We start from the raw sequence: 27,152 nt of genomic DNA on the forward strand, positions 1-27,152 counted from the left end.
TTAAAACAAAACGTCTTTACGTTCTGAACGTAAGCACGTCATGAAGTTGATCTATATTGTATACAGGCATTTTCTAAGTACAAAAGGTAAAAAAAAAAAAGTAAAATTATGTTTATCTGAAAGTGTAACAATACAAACAGGTTTTCTGTAAGGGGTAGGCTTAGGGTTACGGTTGGGCAAAGACTATAGAATACCTATATTCTTAAAGAGACTTTGGGTTGGGTTAGGTAAACAAAATATCGTTTGTTCAGTATAAAAATAATAGAAGTCTATGGAATGTCCCCACAATTCACAGAAACCTAACGTGTGTGTGTGTGTGTGTGTTATATTACAACTTTCTACCAATAAAGAAAGAGAGAAACAGTAGAGAGACTGACTCTAAATGTCAGTCTGATGTTGCCTGACAGATCTTACAACACATTCAGTAAACTGATTCTAACAGTTTATTTTAAAATGCATTTATTTTATTTATTTTACAAAATATAATATTCATGAGATATTTGTAAGTGAAGAAATTACAGTGCATGAAGGAAAACAAAAGGATTATCAACAGCCTCTCAAAATACTCTTTAAAATAACACCATTGAAATAATCTTTTTCAAATCTCTTTGAAAAAGCAACCTTCAAATTGAGGTAATTACAAACCTTTTCTTACCTATGTTGTATCAACCTCTACTCATTTATAATTAGTGACTGAGTATTAATACCAGTTAACTGTGACTAACTGTGGCTATTGTACCAGGTTTCTAAACATCTGACGTAAACTAAATAATTAGAAGTCACAACAGATAAAAAAAACATGTGGATAACATATTAAAGCCCTATGCATTTCTGTTGGCGGTGTTTTGAGAAGACAATAAGGATTAAATCTTGTGTGAGTGTTGATACTGTATTTGCTATAGTCAATAAATAAAACAAACGATGAGATCTGAAGGTATAACATGAAAAACCGGGTTATGAACAGCCCATGACATGAGATGCAGTAAATGCAACTTATGTTTATACAGCATCTTGAAAGTACATCAGTAAATCAGATTTTACTACTTGCCCAAATTTCACATTCCAGTTCAAGATTCATTCATCAAGCTTTCTTTTGCTATTAAAGATCACACACCCAAAGTTAATGGCAGTTTTTTGATGTGTAAAAAGGACTCACAGGCTCTGTTGAGATCAACAGTAAGGAACTGTTACATAGTTAATAAACACACAGACTGTTGATGTTTGGCTGAACACAATTAAAGAGACCTCTGGAAAAGAAAAGGCCTACACAACACAATTGATGATAAGACTTCAGACCAGGAACACCACACACACTGATAGCACCACGGCAAAGATCACCACACCACACAGCATCATTACTGCAAACATCTGGCTGCGACTGCAAAAGCCTTGAGCTGCCTCTTCGTCGATGGACAGCAGCGCTAGGGAAGCGCTGTCGGTGCTGACGGGGTCAGCATACTGAGGACCCAGCGCCTCCACTGTCCAGCGCAGCACATTGACCTTCAGCTCCATGTCCTCCAGCGTACGATCCACCTGTGCGATCTCTTGCTCCAGCTGACTCTGCTCCTGACCCTCCATGCTGGATGTCTGGGACCCGTCACCTGCCTCCTGCAGGTCAGGGAGGCTCAAGGCCCGTGCCGCCACCTCTGTTGTCCCCCCTGCTTAAGCAAATACGTGTATCAGACTATTTACAGGACTGTAACAGTTAAGGTGCGGTCACATTGGTTTTACTCTGTGAAACCAGTTAGTCCAACAGACACGAATCAGGACAGCTCTATATTTAATGCTTGAAGGGAATGAAAACAAAGCTGAGGGATAGAAGTACAGTGCGTTCAGTGGATTCTACTGTTGTTTAACAACATTGTTCGACTGAATAAATGCCTTTCCAAAAAAAAAATACTTTTGAGTACACAAAAACTCCATAACAGTTTTGAAAAGTTGTAAGGACAATGGACACATGACAATGGTTTTTCATGCCAAATGTCGCTGAAATTTTGTTAATGTGACAGCACCTTTATGTTTCACGTTTAAGGAATATAGAAGTTACTTTGTCACTAGCAACTTAAATAATTAATAATCTGCTATGAAACTGCTACAGTTATGCATGCTTACCCTGTATGCCTGTTTGCACCATGGCACTGTTATTGGCCAGAGAAAAGTGCTTGACCATGGTGAAAACCTTGCACATGTCTGCATGTAAGAGCTCCAGACAAGAGGAGAATGCCACCCACAGCAGCTCTGTTTCCTTCCTCTCAGCCTCCGGTAATGTTTTATCCCTCAGTTGAGCTGTCAGGTGGTTTCTGCAGGACAGCGCTAGCATCTGGGCTCGCTCTCGTGTTTGCCGAAGATCACGTCGGAGGCTGGAGTTGTCTGTGCATCCACCAACACAGGAGGCCAAGTGCCGATAACATGCCACCACCTGAGTCAAATCAGATCAATTATGGAGTTATGTATGAACTTTAACTATAGAAATAAAATAATATATGGTTATCATTCTTCAATATCTAGACTGATATCTCATATTAATAAACAGAAAAAGTTTGATGGCACAATATGATTTCATTCAGAATAACAGGTCATACATTAGCCAAACTGTTCTGAGTGCAGTTATTAATAATGATTACATACCTCACTGACCCAGGTTCAGAAACAATAATTACCTCCATCCCAAGTTTTATAGAGCCATAGGCAGGTGGTTCACTTGACATACATTAGGCCTTTTTTTGGAAGTTTTTGGAAGAAATCTTTGCTTGGTTCTTTAAATCCAATCCAAATCTGAATATATATACTAAACTACCATGCAAAAGTTTGGGGTTGGTACGATTTTTTAATCAAACGTCTCTTATGCTCACCAAGTCTGCATTTATTTAATCAAAACTGTGAAATATTACAATTTATAATGATTGTTTTCTATTTTAATGTAGTCTATTTTAAAATGTTATTTATTCCTGTGATGGCAAAGCTGAATTTTCAGCAGCCATTACTCCAGTCTTCAGTGTCACATGATCCTTTAATGTTATAAAATCACACATATCAGTGGTTTTATAAGGTTAGATAACTGTTCAGGTTATCAAACATCATTATGGATAGACTAAGGATTAGTTTGAGTGACAAATATTACTTATAATCTGCTTGTCATAAGATGGCTATTTCAGGATAAGCTTTGGAAACTTTTGGGATTTTGCTTTAGTAAATGCTGTCTATGGCCATTTGGATTTGATCAGTGCTAATCATTTTTAATTTTTTCTTTAATCTGTATGTCCGAAGAGAATATCTATTAATGCTTAAGTAGGTGAATGGAGTAAACAGGTAATTTTGCTGCTAGTCAGAGTACTGACGCATGCCTCCACTGAAGATAATCAAGCAGTGGAGCGTGGATCATCCCTCCTCAGAGATAGTGCCTTTTCACCCTAAGGCTTGAGGAACACACCATTATAAGATGCTTTCATGTTCAGCCTGGGAATAAGGATAAATGAGGACACGCCACATGCTTCAATCTAAACCTCAATAAGGTTGTCATCACATCTTAAACACAATGGAAAATGATTTTCTCCATATTTATAATCTAATTGATGTACTCCCCTCATTTTTTTTTTATCATGATAGTTAGCATTAGACCACACATTTGTGACAACATATAATATTTAGGGAAAGATGTATATTATATTTTTATATAATATTCAGTCTGTTAGCAAAAAATGAATGAATGGTGCCCTGATTATTAAAAATGATGTCACCACAAAACTCTCTGAAAAGTGTGGAGGTTTGTTTAGAGGAACTTTCATATATTGGACATTGTAATATCAACTCACCTTGATGAGGGAGTCCACCATTGCTTTTCCTTCTTGCAGTGGCTGTGCTGAAGTTCCATCGTCAGCGACCTTGTTGTTGCACAGTGGCATTGGATTATGTTTTCAAAGGTAACAAGGGTGAATCCCTGTTCCAAAAGCTACCATCCACCCCCAAACTCAACAACCCTTACACACCCTTTGCCTTAGCTGGAGTAAACTATGGTCCATATCTGATCTGCCAGTCCTCTCTGAACCTGTGAAAGCTTAATGTATCAATTTTCATCTACAAAAATAAAAATCTTAGAAAGGAAAATAAAGATTACAAAAGGTCAAGGTTACAAAGGTTCAAAGGTTTCCATAAAAAAAAAAAAAGAGCATAAAAACAGAGAGGTGCAGAGCAATATAATGTGAAAGTCGAGTGTGATAATCCGAGCGATTGACCCCTTTGCACTGAAGCTGTGTGGTTAAGCTCATTACATGCTGCTGAGAGGTGCGGAGATGCTGGGGCCTGGGAATACGTCACTAGCTCCTCCAGGACCCCCCTCTTCTTGTTCTTCCATCACTCTCTCTTTCTTTCTCTCTCTCTCTTTTCTCTTTGTGTGTGTGTGCCTGAATGACAGGCCGGGCCCTGAGGGGCAAGTTGTGGTCTTGTGTTTTCTGCGGTTCTTGTAACGGTCAACCAACATGTCCAGGGTGACACTGCAGATTTGTCACACACTTGCATAAAATGAACTCCAATACATAGAATCTAAAGTTTCGATCTAAACATATACAATAAAAATATAAAAAATGTAAGCAAGGATTAGTCAGGCAATTGTTAGTCTCCTCTGTCTCAGGTCAAATTAGATTAGGGGCATGTTAAAATAATCCCTGAAATATATCTGCTGGATTGGTCTGGTTATCCCATCTTAACCATGACCATACAGGTGCAAATCCTTTTTTGACTAACATATGGAATATAATTTTGGACAATATATGAAGTAATTTGAAAAGAAATACAAACACATGAATGTGAGAAGAAATAGGCCTAAATTATCAACTGACTATTGGTTTTGTGATTTGTCCATTCACAACATCTAGCCTTAGGGTTTAAACCTCTACCCAAGAGATTATAAATCAGATTCTCTTGGCATTTAACATTGGTAGTTTTGCAGGCTTGCTGGTTACTTCATGTTTTTTTTTTAAATTATGTTATTTAAGAACAAATAATCAGCGGATTATCACAGTTTGAGATGATTCCAGTTAGAGATGTGATTTCAAAGTAATTATTATAAGTTTTAACCCAGGAACAACTTCCCCAGTGGACAGTTTAATCAAATTAGTTTGACATTATCACCAAATAATGAAAATTACAATTTTGATAAACATACATAGGCTAATAAAAATGTTATTTAACCCTTTAACTTTACTAATGCAATTATCTACTTTTGATATACTGTACTATAATATTAGCTTATACTCTCAGTGTTTTATCATTCACCGTGTAGCATAGCACAGTCATAGTGGTCATGAGTTGGGTTTCTTTTTTTCTTGTACATTTACACAGGTACATCTTTTACATGTGATGTTGTATATTGTACAATACAAAGGTAATTTGTTCAACCAACATTGAAGCGTGTTATTTCACAAGGGTTGACTGTTAAACAGGTTGTTTTCCAATTCTCTTGTCTTCACTTGTCTTCAATCTGAGGAGAAAAATAGTTGAACAACTTTTCACAAATAACATTCAAAAAACAATGCAATTTTATGTTTTATTACATAAACCACATGAAACTTACCATAACTTGTCTTCAGGGTTTTGTAACCCTTGAGTTGTGTCTGAGACTTATGTGTCATTTTGTTTCCCATCATTCTGGTGAAAGAAAAATGTTAAAAACTTCACTATATATTGAGTTTATATATATATATATATATATATATATATATGCATACATACATACATACATAATGGTCTTAAAACCTCACTAAGGTTGAGCAAAGAACAAAAACCAAAGACCTCATAACTCCATCTAGTGGCTGAAAGACAGCAGACTGGTTATCATTTATTCACCCCCATGTCATTTTATTTTCCCCAGAAGAGGTATGTGATGTGAATATGGACATCAAACTACCTCCTTTTGTGTTCCATGCAAAAAAATAACAGTATATGATTGGGAACAACAGGAGTGTGAATAAATGGACAAAAACAAAAAAAACATTTAACTTAATAAATGATGTAAAAAAACAAACAAACAAACAAACAAAAAAACCTTTATACAGGCTACCACTTTCCCTGAAACCCTACAAGCCCTAGAAAAAAAAAACTGTATTCTGTACAGGATAGATTTATGAGAAATGAAGGCACTGAAGGGTACCTCTGCAAGGTTCGGTGCAATGGTTGTTTCCAAAATACTTTCTTGGGTTGTATTTGCATTTATCGTTTGGTTAGTCATCTGTTGTGGATAAGAATCATGACACATATAAAAAATAACATAACTGAAATGTAATCTGAAAGCTTTTAAAGCTCTTTATCTTACTAGAGGTGAGATTTACAGCATGATATAGTATAACTGTGGCTCCTAATATTACTCTGTTTGAAGCAAAAATGACACTTACCTGCTCCGAATTACTTCCATTAACAGGACCTTCCTGTAGATATCAACAATAACTGTGGTTTATTCTCTTAAACAGCAGCTATGCTAGCATGTAAATTGTTAAAAGTTATGATGTCTTCATTATAAATTAATGCAAAAGTATTTTTGGGGATGTTCATACTTTTGTCATTTCACACTGCATTTATGAATACTTTGTCTTGAACACAAAAGTTCAAAAATAGTTTTTGTGTTTTGACTCTTAAAGGCAGCTAATTACCTTTGAGGGTATGTATGACAGAAATGTGTATGCATTTACAAGAGTCTTGGGTGTGGTTTGGTCCTTGGATGATGCCTGTGTAAAGATCAGGTAGTATTATTAAAAACAACACTTATAGTGATAGTGAACAATCAAATATAAAAATAATGAAATTCTGAAATTCTTTTGATACTATAACCACTATAAAAGCTATAAAAGATGAGATATACAGCTAAGCCAATTCTGCATGGTACAGTGGACATAGGCTAAATAACAAATATAGTACTGATCAGTGACTTACTTTGTCAGCCGTTTATCAATAATTCTAAATATACATAAATCTCAGAACAGAAAAACATATATACACTGTTAGTAACTGTTTTTGAATAACTGCAAAACTGTAATTTCGAGGAGTGTCTGATTAATGCTATAAGATAAATATTTTGACATAGCCTACCTCATGCAATAGAAGTGTTACCAAACAGACACACAGAGCACAGATGAACACTTTTCTTTCCATCCTTAGTGTCACTGTATCAGTGTTGTAGCTGAGATGTCCAAGGGGTCTAAAGAGGTTTTTTGTGTTTGTTGTTTTTGTGTATTTTTTGAGCTTGTTGCTTTCAACAGGGAGGAGCCATGAACAAACTGATGGTCATTCAACTGTTGGATCAGTAGCTTTTTTTCTTTTTTTGGTAACAAAGACTCTCAAAAAGTCAAAACAAAAATTGACACTAAAATGAAACCCCTAGAATGCGACTTCATTCGTTACAATCTTATCCATCAATGCTCCAGTTAATGCCAGAATATTTTTGATTAACATACATGTATACATAATACAGACTTATAATAGCTACAGTAATATTTAACATGTCAATAATATAGATGCAGAAAAAAAGACTTAGGTTAGACGCCTCTGTCAGAGCTGAATTGCAGAGATAGGCGCTCGACGAAGAAGATGCAAAGATCCAATGTACTTTATTTGAATTCACCAACATAAACACAGATCGCAGGAGAAATACTTTTACACTACTATTAGACCTTCAATACCTGACTAAGGAGAGACTGAGGGCTTAAATAGAGCAACCAAACAAGAACTAAACAAGCAACACCTGAACTGTACTCAGTCAATTACTAACTATAGCAACTAAACAGACAATGAACAGAGGAGAGCATGAACTAATTACCAGACTAGAGAACTGCTCATAGTACAAAACAGAAAACAAGACAAGAAAACAGATCAAAAACAGAACCAAAGAAGCACAAACTCAGGATGTGACAGCAATACTGAATTTAACACATTTCTAATGAAAATAGCTGTGAGGGAAATGGCTCACACTGTAAAAATCACATAATTTTAACATCTCACAACTTTCAAAACTGTTTTATGGAGTTTTTGTCTACTTAGATTTGTTTTTGTTGTTGTTGTTGAAGTTTTATCAGCTGAACAATCATTTGTTAAACAAAAATCCACTGAAAGAATTGCACTTCAATATAGCTATATATGATCATTACTGTAGCCTACCATTTATTAAAACAGACTTATATAAAAGAAAATCCTTTTGTGTTGATCAAGAATATTAAAGAAATTACATTTTTTAATAAAGTCAATGGTATGTAAGCTTCTATTTTAAATGGCTTTCCCCAAGTAATACTCTGGGTTTAGAAACTGACCAAGCAGCAGACAGAAAAGGTCAACTAAAGACCTTGAAGACTTGCAAAAAGTATGTGACTTCAAAATATACTGAAATGCCTCATTTACAATTGAAAATGTCACAATTCCAGCCTTACCGAGCAATTGTGCTGCCTACTGTCCGTTTCACGAACGACATGATGTAACGCTTGTCCTGCACGATCAACTTAGATTTACTTTTAGAATTTTTGGTCACAATATGATTAGTTTTTATGCCTCGAGTCCGTTTTTTCCGACTTTGCAATAATTATAAAATCTTAATAATGAAAAATGAGAGAGAGAGAGAATAAATTTTATAAAGTACAAACAAACACAAACTGTAAGCAAATTCAAACAATCAACCAATTGGAAAAACTAGAATTAACAATCAAAGATAACCAAAACCCATTAGATTTACCAATAACTTAAAGAAAAAATCAAAAACCTCCAACTCAAAAAAGCATCTGGACCTGATGGGATATTAAATGAAATGATAAAACACACAAGCAGTAAATTCCAATTGACCATTCTCAAACTATTCAATAGTGCCCCCGGAGCAGAGATTGTGTTCACACTGTGATCTGAATCAGATGGAAACAGAGCTGAACTTCCTAACAGAATGCTCCAAATACACGGACATACAGACAGTGTGATAAAATACAGCAGATCCATCCGACATTTAAAACTCTTTCAAACCAGGAGAAACTGTGGTATCTGTCAGGAGAACACAAGAACTGCTGCGTGTTTGCTGCTCAGTAAGTGTCTGCCTGTCACCATAGAAGAGAAAACACTCAGTCTGCCCTGATCTGATGTTTCCAGCACATCTAGAATATATTAAACCATATAACTCTATTATATTACTTAGATCTACATTTTGCTTCTGTAAATCTGTCTAATCCCTTATTTTTTTTCTATATACTTACATACTTTAGTAATTCATTTTGCACTGCTTAATACTTTTTATATATTATTATTATTTTTCTTTCTTTCTGTTAATACATATATGCACTATTTGTAAGCAGCCCAGCTACAATTGCTTTGGCAATACAAATGTATAGTTTTTGTCATGCCAATAAAACACACTTGAATTGAACTCAATTGAATCATTTATATATATATATATATATATATATATATATATATTTTTTTTTTTTACCTACATGTATAATATGGACATGTATATGTGTTTCCCCTAGATTTTATTTATCTGTATAATATATGTATTGCTTTGGCAACATTGTGATGTTACACAATCATGCCAATAAAGCTAATTTGAATTGAATTGAATTGAATTGAATTGAATTGAGAGAGAGAGAGAGAGAGAGAGAGAGAGAGAGAGAATTCAATTCAATTCAATTGCTTTATTGGCATGATTGTAAAAAATACAGTATTGCCAAAGCTTGAAATATATGTGGAGAATTACAATAACAATGAAAAGATCAAAATAATAGAATAAAAACATTATAACAATATAAACTTAAATAAACAGTGTAACAAATAAGAACATGGGTGAACATTTCATACCAGTGTTTAACATATAAACACACACACACTGAGGGTCACTGTGGTAGACAGTAGGCGTTGCCATGACAACGTCACCAACACTAACTGTATCCAACAACAGCGAGGCTAATACGGTGTGCTAGCGCACGGGCCGCTCAGGTGAGTCTTCGACACGCTATTAAACCACCACGCTTACTCTTGCTCGAGATTAAAAACACAACTCTTATGCCATATAACAGCTTATACAGACTCATTTGTGGCGCTGTGTGTGAGAGATAGCCTATACATTGCAGGAATGATGAGCTCGCAGGCGTCTCCAGTAAAGGTGTTCATTCGCATCAGACCCACAGCCAGTTTTGCGCATGAGCTTATTGAATGCCTACCTGACCAGCAGGTAACCTATGCCATATGCCCAATTTTATCTTGTTCAGATGTTTATTGTAAATGTACCAATCTGTAAAGTTAGTGTTGTATTGTTTCTTGAAGCCTGTTTTTATTCCAACAAATTCAAACAGCAGTAAAACATAAGTAGGCTAATATAAAAATACTTTTGTGCAAGTTATAAAGATTTGAAGAAGATTTCGTATTCCTTCTGGAAATGCAGGAGGATTTGGCCAGATACTCCAAATATTTAATAAATCCACATTTAAATAATTGGCCAAATCCACAGTATTAGCAACCAAATATTCAACATCGAAATTCAGAGAGAGAGAGAACATATTTTATAGTTTTCAAGTATTTAAAACTTAGCCAACATTAAAGTTATCCCAGTTTTATTTATTTTTTCTCATTACAATCCAGTTTAAATCTGTTTCTGAGAATAAATGGCATTAATTATTTAAAACTTAACCTCTTTAGCCTTCAGTAGAAAATAAGAGAATTTGAGACACTTTCTCTTTGGAGAAATAAAAAACAAGAGGTCACTCTGACTTTCAAAAGGGAAATCCTGTGCATTCAAAATACTTTTTAAAGCGCTATTATTACAACCTCCTGCATAAAATTAAGGCCAGAAATGATTAAATTACATAGTCTTGGGATCACCAACAAGGCCAAATGCACAGGAAACATGCTTGAATAAAACAAATTTATTGATGGTAATTATGCAAGTCCTTCTTTTTTCTCTCCAAGACTTTGAAAGTGAGATCAAGGAAAGACTCCAATAAAGCAAAGAGGAATAATCAGCTGAGCTCATGGGTATTTCAGCTGAATGGGGTGCTGGATAATGTGTCACAAGAGGACACCTATGATCGTACAGCCCGGAGTGTAGTGCTGGGAGCCTTCGCGGGCTACAATGGTTGGTCATTCAAATGCATATATCTGAAATCACAAACATTCACATAGGCAGTCTATACTTTGAAATAAAAAGCTTATAAAATGTGTTTTTAGGTACAATAATGTGCTTTGGGCAAACTGGCGCTGGGAAAACATACACTATGACAGGTGCTGCAGAGACTTACAAACACAGAGGCATCATTCCTCGAGCCCTACAGGAGGTGATTCAGATTTATGATAAAGAAGCACATACAGTAGTCAATGTTTCTGCTCTTATGGCTAACAAACCATCTCTCATTTCCTCAGGTTTTCCAGGAGGTGGAACATCGTGCAGATCATACCTTCTCTGTTCATCTTTCCTTTCTGGAAATCTATAATGAGACTATGGTAGACTTGCTCTCCAGCATGAAGCAAGGAAAAAGTTCGAATAGTGGGGTCTTAACTGTGATAGAAGAACCAGGGGCTGGAGTCTCAGTTAAAGGCTTGTCTTTACATCTGGTTCACAATGAAGAGGAGGCTCTTAATCTGCTTTTTGAGGTAAGAGGTCAAGTCACAAAGCCATCAGGTATTTGAGCAGCGTATTAAAAAAAGATGAATTCACATTTCAGCAGCAAAAATGGTCTCTTTCCAGTAAGCTGAATTCTTATCGGGTTGTGTTTGCACTGTTAGGGGCAAAGGTTTGTTCTTATCTCTCATCACTTCTGTTGACAAATTGGCTAATGAAAAACAACACAACATAACCACCATCAGAAAAAAACAGAAACTTCATTAAGGTCCCATTAGTACATTAAAATGATTTCCAAAAACATGAATGTTTTGCCCACATGATCAAAAGCAAAAACTAAAGGACATTCAGAATTGGATTTTCATATTTTTGATACAAAATCAGAACATATGTGATGAATAACATTGCTCCTGCTGCACTAACAGGGGGAGATGAACAGAATCATTGGAGAACATGCCCTTAATAAACATTCCTCCAGATCTCACTGCATTTTTACTATACACATTGAGGTACGTCCACAGCATGTGCCTCATTAGATTCATGATCTCAAGACTAAAATATATTGAACATCATAGGATCTTAAAATGCTTGAGTAAACCTGCCTTTTTACACAAGGTGGTACTATTTGGCATGACATTAAATATGTTTGTGTGTGGCACAGTCTCACTCTCGAACACTGTCGGATGCAAAATACATCACCTCTAAACTGAACCTGGTGGACCTGGCAGGATCTGAAAGACTTAGCAAAACTGGGGTGAGTTTATTTCTCCTCTTATCATAACCATAAGTGCCTTACAGTTCAACAGTAAACCGTTGAATGTGTAGTTTCTCAAATATTAGCACCATTTGCACTAATGTGTTAATCTCGGCAAGCTCCTCAAATGCTTACATTTTACAGTTTTTACTCTCTACTTTCTGTTTTTTACTCTAGTCAGAAGGTCAAGTCCAAATGGAGGCCATGTTTATCAACAAGTCCCTGTCTTTCCTGGAGCAGGTCATCTTGGCTCTAGCTGACAGTCGTAGGGAACATATTCCCTTCAGACAGAGTAAACTTACCCATGCTCTCAAAGACTCACTCGGTTAGTGTGCTCCTGCAGTTAGTTCTCCCATTGAACTTCACCAACAAACCCACATCTAAGTAGAAGTTGAGCTGTAGCAGCAGCTAGTGTTCAGCCATCAACATGTAAACATTCATTTTGGACAATGGGGAAATCTTCATTTCTGATAAATAAAAATTAACATAATCTTGAATGGGACATGTGTGACCTAATGATTTCTCTCTGGCTCAACTGTTACCTCACAGGAGGAAACTGTAACACAGTGCTTGTGGCAAACATATATGGTGAAGCGACACAAATTGAGGAGACGGTGAGATGTTTTAAAAAAAATAATATATCCAAGTCTAAAAAATATATGTCTAAAAAACTCTTGGTTCTCTTGGCAGCTTTCAACTCTTCGCTTTGCCACCAGAATGAAATGTGTGCAGACAAAGCCGTCAATCAATGAGCACGTCGACCCAGTGGTAAGATTTTATGTGTATTACAAAGCTAATACTCTGATCATCTGATAATAATATATAAGAAAGATTCATGCGCACATTCAATTAATGCATAACAGTTTAATGCAGAAAATCCTTTCAGATGATGGTTAAAACTGTGACTGTTTATCAGCTCCAGGTGCGAAGACTAGAGAAAGAAATCCAGTTTCTTAAGGAGGAGCTGTCAATGTGTAACACACTGGTGAGTACACAACATACACACATCCAGAATCTGTGCCTAAAATCTGATGCCTTTCACAAAATACAATTATCCCATCTACCAAGTTCTGGTTTCCCAAGCTAATTTGATGTCCTCCTTACTTGTAGACTAATCGGGTTGGAGTTTCTAATGATATTCTGTCAGAGACACATGTGGAGGAAGTGAGGAGTCAGGTGCAGAGATATCTGTCTGGATTACTGGATGAGATCCCGGTAAACACCATAGTTTATACCTCAATTCTTCAAATATTCAAGTCCACATTTTCATAAATCAGTCTTATTTTATTAGAACTGAATAAATGATTGAATCTTTCAGATTGTGAGCATTACACAAATTCAAGAGGTGTTTGCCCAGTTCAAAAAAGTGGTGTTGTAAGTACAGTTACCTATTCATAAACACTTTAACAATACTTAAAATGGGAGTCAATACAGTAATGTTTGAATGTGTATTAAATAGGGAGCAGCAAAAGAAATTGCGAGAGCAGCTCAGGCCGCGAAACTCTTGTGTAGAGAAAGCCATGAACACAATACCATCTACTGTTGAAGAGGTTAGCCATTTACAGATATTTGGTGGACAACAATACTTCAGTGAGAACTGAAAAGGTAGAAACTGATGTCTCGTGCCTCATTAACTGTGCTACAGGTGCAGGGGTCTGTAGGTGCAGTTGGAGAGGTGGAGAGTTGTGGATATGGCCTTGGTTTGGCTAAATCTTCACAGAAACACCAGCGAACTGTGTCACCAAAACCAAGTAAAGCAAGAAAAGACAAACAGATCAGCAGGTGACAATCTCTTTCTCTAATGTGCGAGACAGGATGTGAAAAATTAACTAAGTATTCATGTTTAAATCTAGATATTTAATGTAAGGTATCATACACTTGCTGACTTTGTGAATATTTATTGAGGAGAAGTGCTCACCATACACTACATGACTGAGGATCATGCACAACCAGAGTCATTCCAAACACAACAAACTCACACAGAAGAAACAGGCACTTCATTGCTAGGAGATGCATGATAAATGAACACAAAATGTTCTAAAATCAGCTAAAAATATCAAACATGTTTTATATCATCAGTCTGACGCTGAAGAATCAGAGTCTGTGCCCATCAAACACCGCATGATTGTCTGTGAAATATGTCAACTCTGGCTATAGGCAAAATCTGCAGACTGGCTCTGACTCTCAACAGCTAGTATCGACTCATTCAGACTGCAAACAGGGGCCATGTTCTCCGTCAATAAACATGATGAAATCTCTGTGATATAGAAGATAGTGTGATGCAACTGTGTCCATTTACCCATTCATTTCAGTGACAATTTTCTGGGAATGTAAATATTTGTACTTAATTTGAAAAAATAAAACAGCAAAGAGCATACATGTCAATCATATTTGAGAAATTTAAATGTTTAAATTGATCTCATTCTAAAAACAATTTCCACTTATTAAAAGGCCATAATAGTACACTATGGTCATCAAACAATGCCTCCATCCATGTATATTAGTAAAAACCACTGTAAAATAGGAGCACTTGAAGTAAAGAAAAACTAACCAAATTTTGTCTACAAGTGAATTATGGTACTTCGAATCTTATCTTGAACAGAAAGGAAGGAGCGGTGAGTCAAGCGCCAGTGGAAAATACAACGGTGCAAGACGAACAGCCTCTAAACCTGAGTGAATCTGACATGACCGCCACACACGAACCCCAACAACAAGCTCCAGAAGAACAACAACAACAACAACACACCACTGAGTACGTACTTCTGTACACTAGCAGAGCCGGTGAGCTTGAGGCGACCCCTGCTGACGGCACCGAGTACTGCAGCTGCTAATAACTGCAGACTATGAAAATAAATGTCGAATTTAATGTATTTCTCAGCTCTCCCCCACCCAAAGCGGAGGCATTTGAGGATTTCAAGGCAGAACGAGGAAGTGAGATCAACCGCATACTGAAGGAGAACAAGGCTGTGCTGTCGGAGCGCACGACCCAATTACGCATACTCACAGATGTCATCAATGGCACTAAACGGGATCTTGACTACATTACATACGAGCTGCGACAATTCAGAGAGCGAAAACAAGGCCAGGGTGAGTATTACACGATTAATTTGCCTACAGTGGGGAAGTGTAGGAATATAAACTTTCTGAATGAATTGTTTCATAGGTCAGTTTGTGAGTGTGGAGGGGGAGCCTGTGCTGGAGGAGGCTGAGCTGTCTCTAGTGATGCAGCTGAAAGAGCTCAAGAACCGTTATAGACAAGCCTACGAGGATTTCAGAAGCACAAAGACTGAAGTCAGCTACTGTCAGCACCTGGTGAATCAGTGCCGCACACGGCTGCTAACAGGCGAGTTCCTCTGGTTCTCAGGCTTCTGTTTTTGATGAGGAATTAAATAACTCCACCGATTCAGATAACTACAATTGTCATACAGAGTCACTGTCAACATTTTGTGTAACAAAAACACATTTGCTTACCTGATCTATACACATATATTCATAGTTGTATTTACTGCACCTCACTATTATACACAAGCTCATCTTTGTCTAATGCCATTGAAATGTTTTTGTTTTGTGTTTGCCAGAGTTTGAGAGATGGTACAACGAGTCTTTCTTGTTTCCGGATGAAGTGTTGTCAGTCTTAGAGACGGGACCAGTTCGACCAGGTCACATACCTGTGGACAAAGCTTTAACACTGGTCAGTAACATTCCCACATGTGCTCATGTTTGATAAAAAGAAATCTTTCTCAGCATATTAGAAAGATTTCTGAAGAGATCATGTAGGGGTGTGCGATATGACGATTTTTGATCGTGGACGATAAAAATGTCTCCACGATCTGCTTTTGAAGAAATATCGTAGTATCGTGCTACAGCACACATTCTATCGGCTGCAGTTCTTATTCCTCCGTCTCAATATACTGTACATTATTTGGATCTGCTTTAAAGCCTTGCCGGTTAAATGTGTTTTATTCACGCGTTGGTCTGACGTGCGCTTTTTCTGAGCCCGTACACCCGAAGCGCGCGCGCTAAAGCCTGTCAAAAAGCGCCTGATTACTGAACTAAGTTATCTTGTGCACTAATACTGTCAAAACACACAAGGTTTATGTATAGACTCCGTTGCTTATGTCTAAAATGAGTAAGTAAACAGCTGAGAGAAACGCATGCGTGCCTCTGTATATTAGATGCGTGCATGTCTTAAAGGGGCAGTACTGAACATGCTGCCGTCTGTCATTAAAGGGATAGTTCACCTTAAAATTTAATTTCTGTCATTATTTACTAACTCGCATGTCGTCCCAAACATGTATAAAAATTTTCTTGTGCTGAACACAAAAGAAGATATTTTGAAGAATGTGGGTAACCAAATAGTATCTGGTCCACATTGACTTTTGATAGAAGGAAAAAATAAATACTATGGAATAAGTCACTGGGGACCAGCAACTGTTTGGTTTTCCATGTTCCTCAAAATAGCATTTATGTTCAGCAGAAGAAACTCGTTCAGGTTTAAAGAGACTTTTGAGTGAGTAAATGATGGTATAAATATAAAACTTTATTTTGGGGTTAATTATTCCTTCAATGTTAATAAAACACCAAAACACAAAGAGAAAAATCACTCACTACTCTTGACTGAAAAATGTTAATACAGTTGATTTAATAGGAATAAATCTGTACAGTGTTTTATTTTTATATTTGTTGATTCAATTTATTGAATGCTCCTGCTAAATACACCTATTGTACCTGAAAATAAAACTGTTTTATTTGTATATTATGTGTATTTGTAATGTGTATCTTTGTTCTCATTTTTTAATAACAAAGATAAAATGACTAAGATAAAAGATTTTTATCTTCGCCCACTTTGGCCTAAATATCCATTTTTTTTTTTTTTTTTAATATTTTTGTTACCTTGAAAGGTTTTGTCTTTATAATAGGGAAATTAGTTTGGCTGTAATGCTCAGACAACTTGCAAAATAGTAAAACCAACATGACAAAGAATCGTGATAAAATCGTGATTTTTCTTAAAAAATATTGTGATATTATATTTTTGCCATATCGCCCACCCCTAGGATCATGTGACAATAAAGACAATGGAGACTGAGGTAATGACTGCTGAAAATTCAGCCTTAAATTACATTTTGAAATATATTAAAACAGAAAATAGTTATTTGAAATTGTAATAATGTTTCAAAATATTACTGTTTTACTGTATTTTTGATCCAATAAATAGATCAAACATACAGTAAAACAGTAATTTTTGAAATATTGGTGAACATGAGACGTTATTCAAAAACATTACAGATCTCTGTAATGGATATACTATCTATTAAAGGGGACCACTCCTTTTTTATTTTATAATTCTTGCATTTTCTTTTAAACACATCTTAATGTCAAAGAGTGGAGATCTTGTTCTAATCTAGTGGTAAAATGCAGACTATCTCAGGAAAGGGTTGTTGGAAACAATGTAACGAGCAGAAACTATTCAAAGTTTGATAACGTGAGAGACTTGTTCCAGTGTGCTTGTGTCAGATGTTGTATTATTGAACAGATGGATGATGAAGAGCAAAGTGATGGTCTCCATCACAAGCTGCATGCAGACAGTACTGTGTCGTTTTACAACGCCTATAACAGGACTCTAAAGAGGGTAAGACATTTACACACAGCCAATACTAGCTTTCATTATTCAGAACTCAAATGATGCTGAATGCAATGCTAAATTTATTTAACTATATAATGACAGTGTCTTTCATTTACAGAGGGGAAGCAGACAGGTGTCTCGAAGTCCAGAGTCTGTGAGGGGCAGCAGGAGTAAAACAAAACTTCCTATTCTCTCAGTCATCTGATGCAGGTCTCTGTATGCTCAGTCTCCGGCGTACCTGACATTTCCTGAAGAACATTTCCATGAACGTGTGAAATCACTAGGACATATGAAAACATCTGCTATCTGAAATCTGCTTGTGCTGTATCATGTGCTAATCTATCCTTAAACTTGTAATTGATATTGTTCAAACGCAAAGACAATGTCTTAAAAATGTTTTAATTTTTCAGTTTCTGAAAATAACATGCTGTGTATTTTTAACTGTACATTATTATTGTTAGTTCTTTGTTAGAAATGTGTATCAGTTTACACTTTACAATATATTTTCCAATTTGAGAAAACCGTAGTTTGCTCTAATCAGAGGCAAGAACAACCTCAATACATCAGGTTGTTAAATGAAAAGTAAACTTTATTATTCCTGAACCACAAAATAGACTTCTTTGGTTGTACAAATTCACTAGTTACAGTCCTGAATGAGCTCTATTCCCAGACCTTTAGTCCCACCCTCCCCTTTAGCAAAAAAACAAAACAAAAAAAATCCTCCCCAACAAGAAACCAAGACAAGAAAACAATAAGAAATCAAACTCTTTTGCTTTGAAAAAGTCAATGTAGTGAATCCCATTATCCCATTGGTTACAGAAAACCAACTTCTTTTTTCCTCAAACTACAATTTTTAAAAAATACAATAATAAGCAATTCCAAACTGTTATTAACCAAAACTGAATTTCAGTCGATGAGAGCAACACAAAAGCTAAGATTAGTAAATTAAAAAAAAAAAAAGTTCATATGTTTGACAGGTTCATTGGGACACAGTGTTGATGGCAGCTAGGGTGGTGAACAACTGATTTGAGAACAGTGAAATAAAACGGTTTATTTGAAGGAATAATAAAAGTCTATCATATTAGTCCTCACACAGGATTGACAGTAAAATTGCAAAATTGCAATAAGCCAATATACAAACAGGGATCAGTCAGTCAAGACCCTGGTAGAATCATCTATACCCTCCAGACTTTAGTTTGGTCTTGGGGCAGAAAGGCTCAGATTCAACTCTGATTTTTGCTTCTTTTTTAGCATTTATACATTATTCACACAATGAGCTTTTCAGTGGCTTTAAAAGTTGAACTATTTAAAGTGTAGATTAGAAAACATCTACTACCTTCACACACCTGTCAGAATAAAGAAAGATAAGATATGAGCAAGATTTGTAGATGTCAATAGAGATCAAATGTTTTCAGATGATTCGAATTCCTCCTCCCACTCCCAAAATGGTACCATGTGTTTATGGAGAGGTAAAGTGAGGTCTGGCAAATGAGAATTCTCCACTCTGGTCACTCTGTGTAGCAAAGGGAATGATTCAATGCATACATGGCCCAGAACAAGAAGCAGAAATGAAAACCGAGGATGCGTTTTAGTGTCCTTGAGGAAGAGGATCACCAAAGTAACCAATCTTGTGAAACCATTATCCACTTCATTTTACTCTCCTAGTCCAGTAAAGGAAGACTAGAAATCAATTAAAAGGTTTAGAATGACGCTACTCGATACAGTAGGTCAGACTTTATGATATGGCATAACCATACATATTAGGGCTGCAACAACGAATCGATTAAATCGATAAAAATCGATTACTAAAAGCGTTGGCAACGAATTTCATAATCGATTCGTTGTGTCGCGCGACGCGGAGACGTTTGATTATTAAAAAAAAAAAAAAAAACTTTAGTTGAGCGTGGAGCGGAGTGAACACACTCGGTCTCTCTCGCACGGATGGTAGCAGAGTTTGGCGCCTCATAAAAATTAAAAAAGTAAAAAACAACAACAAAAAAAACGAGCGGAGGTAGAGGAAAGATACATGGCGGAGGCAGAGAAATCCGTGCGACCCAAGTCATCCAAGGTGTGGGAGCAGGGCGGCGTTTGCGTATGGCAGAGTATGGCAGTTGCCATACCTAGCCCAGTCAGGTGCTGTGAAAAATTATCCAAACTTGAGTCGCTTATAATTCGTTTTTATTATTTTAAATCAGAGAGTTTTAAAAATAGTAAACCAATGATAAGCATTAAAATAACTTGTCAGTAAAACTTCGTAACGCCATTGGATCATCGAGCTCTCAGCGAGACCTCGCACCTTCACCCGCCTCCGTTCAGATTGACGCGCACAGCCTGGAGAAGATGAGATCTCTGCTTTTTCGCAATGCAAGGGTGAATAAATAATTGGTGTTTGAATAGTACAGCGTTTTCTTTACTCAAACACTATGTCAGTAAAGGATAATGTTTTTGTGTGTTTGAAGAGTGGAGAAGAATTAGTTATTTGCTGTCTATATACGTTTTAAATATCCTGTGCATTATGTGCATAAGCGCTTAATTTGAGATTTTGGCCAAGTGTATTAAACAACAAGAAAAAACTAAGCGCCCATATAGCTACAATCAAAGTTATATAACCTGAAGTTATATACTAAAGTTATATAGTCCATTTTTATTTTATTTTATTATTATTATAACAGCTCAGGGATGTTCAAGGAGCAACATGATGGTGCACTTTCTAAAGATTTTAGTTCTGTTTTTGAATAAAGGGTTGGAAATGAATGCTTTTCTTTGTTCTTTTTTTTTAAATCCGATTCATCGATTAATCGAAAAAATAATCGACAGATTAATCGATTATTAAAATAATCGTTAGTTGCAGCCCTAATACATATTACCAAAATGTTTATAACAGATCTTTAAATAAGGTCAAATGCAACCTTTCAAAAATATTACATTCATTTGCATCACCTTAGAAAAAGAGATTCTGTTTTAAAACTGATATGATATAACATGGAAATAAAGCTTTACGCCAAGGCCTCATTTTCAATTTTAAAATGTTGCGTGCAAGAAAATTTATCCCAAAACCAAAAATAGTCACAAAATCACAAGTAATCAGCTTATACATATGTCAAAAAGCTTCAATTTGTTCCTCTATTGTACTGGAATCCCATAGATTAAAAACAGTATATTACATTAATAAATTACATTTAAAAGGAATAAAAACTTTTTTCTGATTGTGAATTAAAAGCAACAAAAGTGAAAGTCTGGCTTACATGGGGCAGTGAAGGTAGCAGTATGTTGTCTGCAAACTGAATCTCCCAAAACAAGAACATGGTTACATTTAAATAGCTCCTTTTCTGCCTTTCCACATTTCCATTTCTAGAGGAGGTTTCCAAAGTGTTAAGAAAGAAACCCACAGCATCTCTTAAAATAACTCTTCTGACAGACAGAAAACTGGGTAAAATGGGTCAATCAATCAGCCATCATCTGGACTTCTCATAGTAAAATCTGAGCAATCCTTTTCAACTGAAAAGGCAAGACTAGCGTTTGGGAGACTCACCTCCCAACCTGTGTTGTCGGCACTGAAATAAGAGTGGTTTAATATCTGTGTACAATGTGTATTTCAGAGCATTCTATGCCATGTGTGGCATCTCTTAGCATTAGATGATCACTATGTGTGTTTTATCTTCACAGTTCAGATGCATTAGTGTGTGAGTGTACGGTTATGTGGGCACAGGAGCCTCCAGGCTGCGGCGACCCTGACGTAGTTTGCGCTTGTTACTGTAGAGAGCCATCTCCTCTAGAGCAGATGTGGTGGCCACAGGAACTTCTGGATCTACAACAGACACTGAAAGGAGAGAGACAACAAATGTATTAAATATTGCACTGTTAAGTGGAGCTGGCGTCTTTGATGCTGCACATATAAAAGCGCCCCTTCAGCCAAAGAAAATAAGAAATTTGCAATCTTCTGGCAGCTTTTAGAAATGAGAATACCCTGCTTTTATATATGCTTCTATACCAGGGGTGGCCAGAGTCGGTCCTGGAGAGCCAAAGTCCTGCAGAGTTTTGCTCCAACCCTAATCAAACCCTTGATTATCAAGTTAATCGAGGTCTAAGCCAAGGGTTACTAGAAAGCTACAGACAGGTTAGTTCTGATCAAGGCTGGAGCAAAACTCTGCAAGACTGTCTGTCCAGGACCGACGTTCCATACCACCCCCTTGTCTTTAAATGTATGTAGATTTCAGTTTAAATCCCCCAAACTCCCGCAAAGCAGTGATTCAGGAGAGCCATTCGGTGCATAAGCTGAAAGGCAGAGTTGCACACCATGCAGAAAAAACCCCTTCAGAGCACTGATCACACCTGGGCACCTTGAGTACACCGTAATTGAGATTAGAAGCACACAGGTAAAAATGTGTGCAGCAATGCCTTCTGGATTATGAGATCAATCCCTATTTTAATAAAAGTTGCAGTGACAGATCTCCTGTTAGACATACAACAGGTTCACCAATTTTTCAAAATATAAAACATGCAAGCTGCAAAAATGACATGTTAGTGTTTTTACTGCCAATGCAGCAGAGAGAGACAGCATTTTATGCACAATAGGGATGCACAATATATTGGTACCATATATTGGCTAATATTAAAGATTTTGAAAGAAATGATTTGTCAGTCTTGACATTGCAAGGTCTGATATTTACTGATAATGACATCACTAACAACACTGTTGCCAGAATGTTTCGAACATTAAAAAGGATTAATAACAAAAAAACAAATCACAAATCAATATTTCTTCTTCACGTTATTTGGTAAAAAAGCCATCTAGTAAGTAGTATGACTACATAATCTCTTAAATGTTCATCTTTTTTAAAAATGTCAACCCAAATCAATATTTTATATCCAATTATTTACTCATGTGGCAAGAAGCTATGTAATAAGTGGATAAATGTACATCCAGCTGGCTGACAACGACAAAAACAACTGGCAAAATTATTTTGCAATAACCAGCTGGACGAAGCTCCCCTGAGTTATGTCAATATTAGATGTGTATATTTCCCCAGCTTTTACATTAGAAGCACCATTGCCATCATCTCAAAATGAACTCAAAGTTAATATTTGAAACCAATCAAACTACTGAAATCTCATACAAAATGTCATTCTGCAAATTTACATTTGAAACGACTGATTTTAGTTTTTAGGGTTTTACTTTTAATTGATTTAGACATAAGTGTACAAAATTTTATACGGATCATTGTTATCAGCCATAAAATCAAAATCAAAATAATTATCAGCTTACAATGATCAGAATTTTAATATCAGTGCATCCCTAGTTACCTATTGTGTCAGCCAATGCTGTTACACACTACGCCAAACAGTAGATCCATTATAACACTAATGGTAATGTTATGGCAAACAGCAGCATGTGGCATCACATTCAGACTGCTAGAACTGACATGCATTTCATGTCGTCAGGATGTGTTGCAGGTAAAATTGTTTGCCAGAGATGTTAGAGAACACACCTATTTTGAAAAATTGGTAGAACTCTTAATCAAGTAACCTTGATTCTCTAAAAACAGGTTGAAGAATGAAAGCACAGAGAAACCCACTGCTCATCAGAACCTTCTGTAGATGAAGTTTTGGCCCATGAAACAAGTGCAGTACAGCAGGCTTCTTATCAAAAACCAATGCATAGGCACACACACACAAACACACACACAGATCTCCTACCAAAATTAGAAGAGCACTTATCCAAGGAAATCGCCTGCGTCAAGAGGACAATAACTATGAGCCAAGTACTAGTGAACACAGCACATAAAGATACCCTGTAGACTACAGCACTGACCCACACATGAGGAGATCTTACCTGGGTTACTGGAGGCATCGTCCATGAAGCGCACGTCATCACCTGCACCAGGAGACTGCAAGAGAGAGACAGAGCATGAGAGGAGGAAACAGTTCAGTACGAATTCACCAGCTCATCGGTTTCTTTCCACCAGAGTAGACAACTGAAAGAGTGAAACCTTTAGGTGTCTCCCAAGAATAGCTCTTTTTGGCTGAATTGCTGGGTGTAAATAATTATAATAAATTTCTCATTCAATCTAAAAGACACATGTAGATGACAAGATGAGGTCTTTTGAAGGGCACAGAGGTTGCTTGGAACAACATGCTCTTGATATCTGAACCATAGAGCTGTTCAGGGAGATGCCGCTTCACCTTCACCTGACCAGAAAGCACTTTTTAAGGGAGCTGATGCTTCAAAACTGAGTTTAAAACAGTCCAAAAAGACTCACAGCACTGCTGCTGACAGACACATCTAGATTTAACTGCTTCAGATTTCTGTTTCAGGTCCATAAACCCTGCAAAATGTTCCTCTGTCAAGAGAGCCAGGCATGTGTTGTTACAGGATTGGCCTAATAATGCTGATAATGCCCCAATAATTACCCACAACACAACCTTTACTATCTCTTCACCTGATAATTTTAAGAAATGGAAGAAAATGTGTAACATGCCAACCTCTGCTTTTCACACTAAAAACTCCACTAAAAGTCCACTAAAAACTTTACACAACAGTCCTTCCAAACACAACACAGGCATGCTGTACAAACCTTCACCCCCACCAAAAAAAAATGTTGCCAACAAGTTTTTTCATTTTTTATTTTTCAAAGGCTCAAAAAACCCCTCTGAAAAACCCTAAGAGCAGTCAGGGTGAAGGTGCTTCTTCACACATTAAATCACATAACACAACATAAAAACTCACAACACACAATCAAATTAAGGCAGTCTCAAAAGGCCACCAAATAACACAAGGATTCACCTGGCTTCCTGTACATTGCTTTGCTTGAATACAGTGCGCAGTAAATTAAGACTGACTAGCTGGCATTTTAAATGACCTGCATCTAACATAATACAACAAATCAAACATGTCTATGTTTTAAAGACGATTTTTAAAATTGGAACTTGCACTACAGTTCAGAAGTCTGGGGTCGGTATGTTTTTTGATGTTTTTGAAAGAAATTAGAATTACACTGCAAAATAGCATAATACTTTAAAAAGCCTGTTTTCTATTTTAGTATTTTTTAAAATGTAATTTATTTCTGTGATGGTAAACCTGAATTTTAAGCATCATTACTCCAGTCTTCAGTGTCACATGATCCTTCAGAAATCATTCTAATATGCCGATTTGGTGCTCAACAAACATTTCAATTCAAATTAAATTAAGATAAAAAGAACAGCATTTATTTTAAATAGAATGTAAAAGTCTTGGCTGTCACTTTTGATAATTTTAATGTTTCTTTGCTGAAAAAAGTATTAATTTCCTTAATCTTACCAACCATAAACTTTTAAATGGACTATGTTTGTAATATATATCCTTGTAAGCTTGATTGATGTTATTTCAGTTAAGTTAAAAAGTTTTTGCTGCATATCAGAAGACAAAATGCTTGAGAATGAAAATGCAAAAATATAAAAACATTACAATTGTAATTATAGAAAATATTTAGAATATTAAAAAATCCTTAAAAAGACAATATTAAAATCTTGATATTACTATTGTTATCTGTCACTCTGGTTACAGGCTTTATACAAGGCTGCAATGAGTTAAAGAAGAGGACTGACTTCTGTTGCCTGATCATACAGACATTATTAGACCCATTTCTGTCCGAACAGGACAATGTGAGAGTCACAGCTGTTAGTAAAACCCCCCTACACGACAAAGACATACTATTCCAGCTTAATTTATCAAGTAAATAATGCAGGTCTTAAAAACATGTGCTCCACCCACTACACTCAATTAAAAATCAATGAAATTAATTACACATTCCAAAGAAAGATTTGCTGATTGCTGTCATTGAAATCATTCAGATTAAGCAAATTTGATTGTCAAGGGATATACTAAAAAACTGTGAATGCCAATTTAGGATTGTGTCAATCTCACAGATTTGGTGGTCTTTTGGTCTGGTATCAGAGGAAAAGTATTACAACATTAACAATAATGAAAATGACTTCACCCCACATGCCCAATTTCCCTTCATACAAAGATCCAGACACACAACCACAAAACACCAAGACCAAGAAACACAACGTTCCTTTGTTCCCATGACCCCCTGCATCCCCAGTAGAGCTGTCTCTCCCAGTGACACCACATGGAACAGCCACATTCAGCTCTTTTACTCAATTTGATAATCAAAAGAACGGCCTTCAGACATGCTGTAGGAGTCAGACCGGTTTGGCTGAATGTGTGTTATTAGCATGAGGCTGTACGCAGAGCGGAGGGAGGGAGGGCAGGAGAAGACAACGCAAAGATATTTTTCTTTTTGAGTGTTTTAGTGCATTAGCATGTAATCCCATGTTCTGGATCAATGCAAAGCCCATGGAACAAACTGTAAACCCCACCTCTACGCTACATCCGCATACCCAGAAGAGAAGCACATGGTATTGACAATGTAAGTAGATTAAGAACAGGATGTGTTAAGCTGTAGAAATGATCCTCAGAGCCGAAAACTAAAGCCAAATCGCTGACAACTATGATCCAGAAAGATGCTTAAAGCTGCAGTCACACGAATGACCATGCTGCTCACGCTGGCGAGTACAGGGCCCTGACAGTTCACAGTTTTGAACTAGTTATCAGAAGGGCCAGGGAGAGAAGGAGCAGGGGAGCAGGGAAAGCCAGGAGGACAGGAGTGGCTCAAAGGGATCGGGCAGGCTGGACTCCTCAACGCTTTGCATGCAGGCAATACCTGAATGTCGTAAACGGGTTTGGAAGAAGGAATGGCAGCAAATTGTCGGTAGTCAAACTTCTTTTCTGACAGGGACTAAAAGGACAGCAAACAGGCATAAGCAGTGGAGAGATGGAGAGAGAAATAGGGGGGAAAAAAATCAATATTGTAAAAGAGAGATGGCAGGATGGATGGAGGGAAGGACAGAAGGGTGAGAAGCAGAGATGTGTAAATGTACAAGAAAACGAGGAGAAAGGACAACAAAGAAAAGAGATAAAGGAAAAGTTCATGGATGTTGCTCTATATGCTATGGACATGACTTAGATTAAAGAATGACTTTATCATTGAAAGTTAAAAAAGGATGGTTTGACATCCTACTAAATGAATTTGTCTCCCAAAACAACATTACTGGTGATTCAAAATGCTGTTTGCTTTGTACTAAATGAAAAACCAATTGTCTCGTACCAGTCTGCCTGGTGAAGTCACTGCCCGTGGACTGATATCTGTTTAGGAAACAACAAG

At 36.6% G+C, this 27,152-nt stretch overlaps 3 protein-coding genes across 18 annotated transcripts in view; 1 reads left to right on the forward strand and 2 right to left on the reverse strand.

Annotated features, from left to right (window-relative positions):
* Positions 1 to 526: 526 nt before the first annotated feature.
* On the reverse strand, positions 527 to 7,234 carry rgs9bp (regulator of G protein signaling 9 binding protein). The gene is made up of 8 exons (XM_058782798.1): positions 7,078 to 7,234; positions 6,642 to 6,716; positions 6,387 to 6,419; positions 6,146 to 6,223; positions 5,570 to 5,643; positions 3,813 to 5,476; positions 2,113 to 2,419; positions 527 to 1,658 (listed from the first exon to the last, which is right to left on the reverse strand). The coding sequence occupies exons 6-8, from the start codon at positions 3,900 to 3,902 to the stop codon at positions 1,291 to 1,293; spliced, it is 765 nt and encodes a 254-aa protein (XP_058638781.1). The 5' UTR covers positions 3,903 to 5,476; positions 5,570 to 5,643; positions 6,146 to 6,223; positions 6,387 to 6,419; positions 6,642 to 6,716; positions 7,078 to 7,234; the 3' UTR covers positions 527 to 1,290.
* Positions 7,235 to 9,868: 2,634 nt separating this feature from the next.
* Positions 9,869 to 19,327, forward strand: kif9 (kinesin family member 9). The gene is made up of 21 exons (XM_058783531.1): positions 9,869 to 9,951; positions 10,086 to 10,186; positions 10,921 to 11,086; positions 11,179 to 11,285; positions 11,371 to 11,601; positions 11,995 to 12,078; positions 12,231 to 12,323; positions 12,501 to 12,648; positions 12,873 to 12,937; positions 13,014 to 13,091; positions 13,240 to 13,308; positions 13,434 to 13,538; positions 13,642 to 13,697; positions 13,783 to 13,873; positions 13,969 to 14,105; positions 14,926 to 15,075; positions 15,202 to 15,410; positions 15,487 to 15,666; positions 15,902 to 16,014; positions 17,857 to 17,952; positions 18,065 to 19,327. The coding sequence occupies exons 2-21, from the start codon at positions 10,088 to 10,090 to the stop codon at positions 18,149 to 18,151; spliced, it is 2,364 nt and encodes a 787-aa protein (XP_058639514.1). The 5' UTR covers positions 9,869 to 9,951; positions 10,086 to 10,087; the 3' UTR covers positions 18,152 to 19,327.
* Positions 19,328 to 20,273: 946 nt separating this feature from the next.
* scrib (scribble planar cell polarity protein) overlaps positions 20,274 to 27,152 on the reverse strand; it is an 80,328-nt gene continuing 73,449 nt past the window's right edge. For 12 of the 16 annotated variants that reach the window (XM_058780973.1, XM_058780968.1, XM_058780971.1 and 9 more), the window contains 4 exons: positions 27,096 to 27,133; positions 26,652 to 26,726; positions 23,780 to 23,834; positions 20,274 to 21,766 (listed from right to left, as the gene is read on the reverse strand). In XM_058780973.1, coding sequence (XP_058636956.1) covers positions 21,642 to 21,766; positions 23,780 to 23,834; positions 26,652 to 26,726; positions 27,096 to 27,133 — 293 coding nt within the window. In that variant the 3' untranslated portion in view covers positions 20,274 to 21,641. Of the gene's footprint in view, positions 21,767 to 23,643; positions 23,678 to 23,779; positions 23,835 to 26,651; positions 26,727 to 27,095; positions 27,134 to 27,152 lie in introns of all 16 variants that reach the window. The other 4 variants (XM_058780976.1, XM_058780980.1, XM_058780972.1 and 1 more) reach the window with 4 other exon arrangements.

This window comes from Onychostoma macrolepis, chromosome 07 (assembly GCF_012432095.1).
Source record: "Onychostoma macrolepis isolate SWU-2019 chromosome 07, ASM1243209v1, whole genome shotgun sequence".
Taxonomy (NCBI): Eukaryota; Metazoa; Chordata; class Actinopteri; order Cypriniformes; family Cyprinidae; genus Onychostoma; species Onychostoma macrolepis.

Coding starts and splice junctions, on each gene's coding strand:
- rgs9bp (XM_058782798.1), bottom strand. CDS start 3,902: ATGCCACTGTGCAACAACAAGGTCGCTGACGATGGAACTTCAGCACAG. Junction 2,420..3,812: donor TGGTGGACTCCCTCATCAAG/GTGAGTTGATAT, acceptor GATTTGACTCAG/GTGGTGGCATGTTATCGGCA. Junction 1,659..2,112: donor GGTGCAAACAGGCATACAGG/GTAAGCATGCAT, acceptor TTGCTTAAGCAG/GGGGGACAACAGAGGTGGCG.
- kif9 (XM_058783531.1), top strand. CDS start 10,088: ATGATGAGCTCGCAGGCGTCTCCAGTAAAGGTGTTCATTCGCATCAGA. Junction 12,324..12,500: donor AAAGACTTAGCAAAACTGGG/GTGAGTTTATTT, acceptor TTTTTACTCTAG/TCAGAAGGTCAAGTCCAAAT. Junction 12,649..12,872: donor TGCTCTCAAAGACTCACTCG/GTTAGTGTGCTC, acceptor GTTACCTCACAG/GAGGAAACTGTAACACAGTG.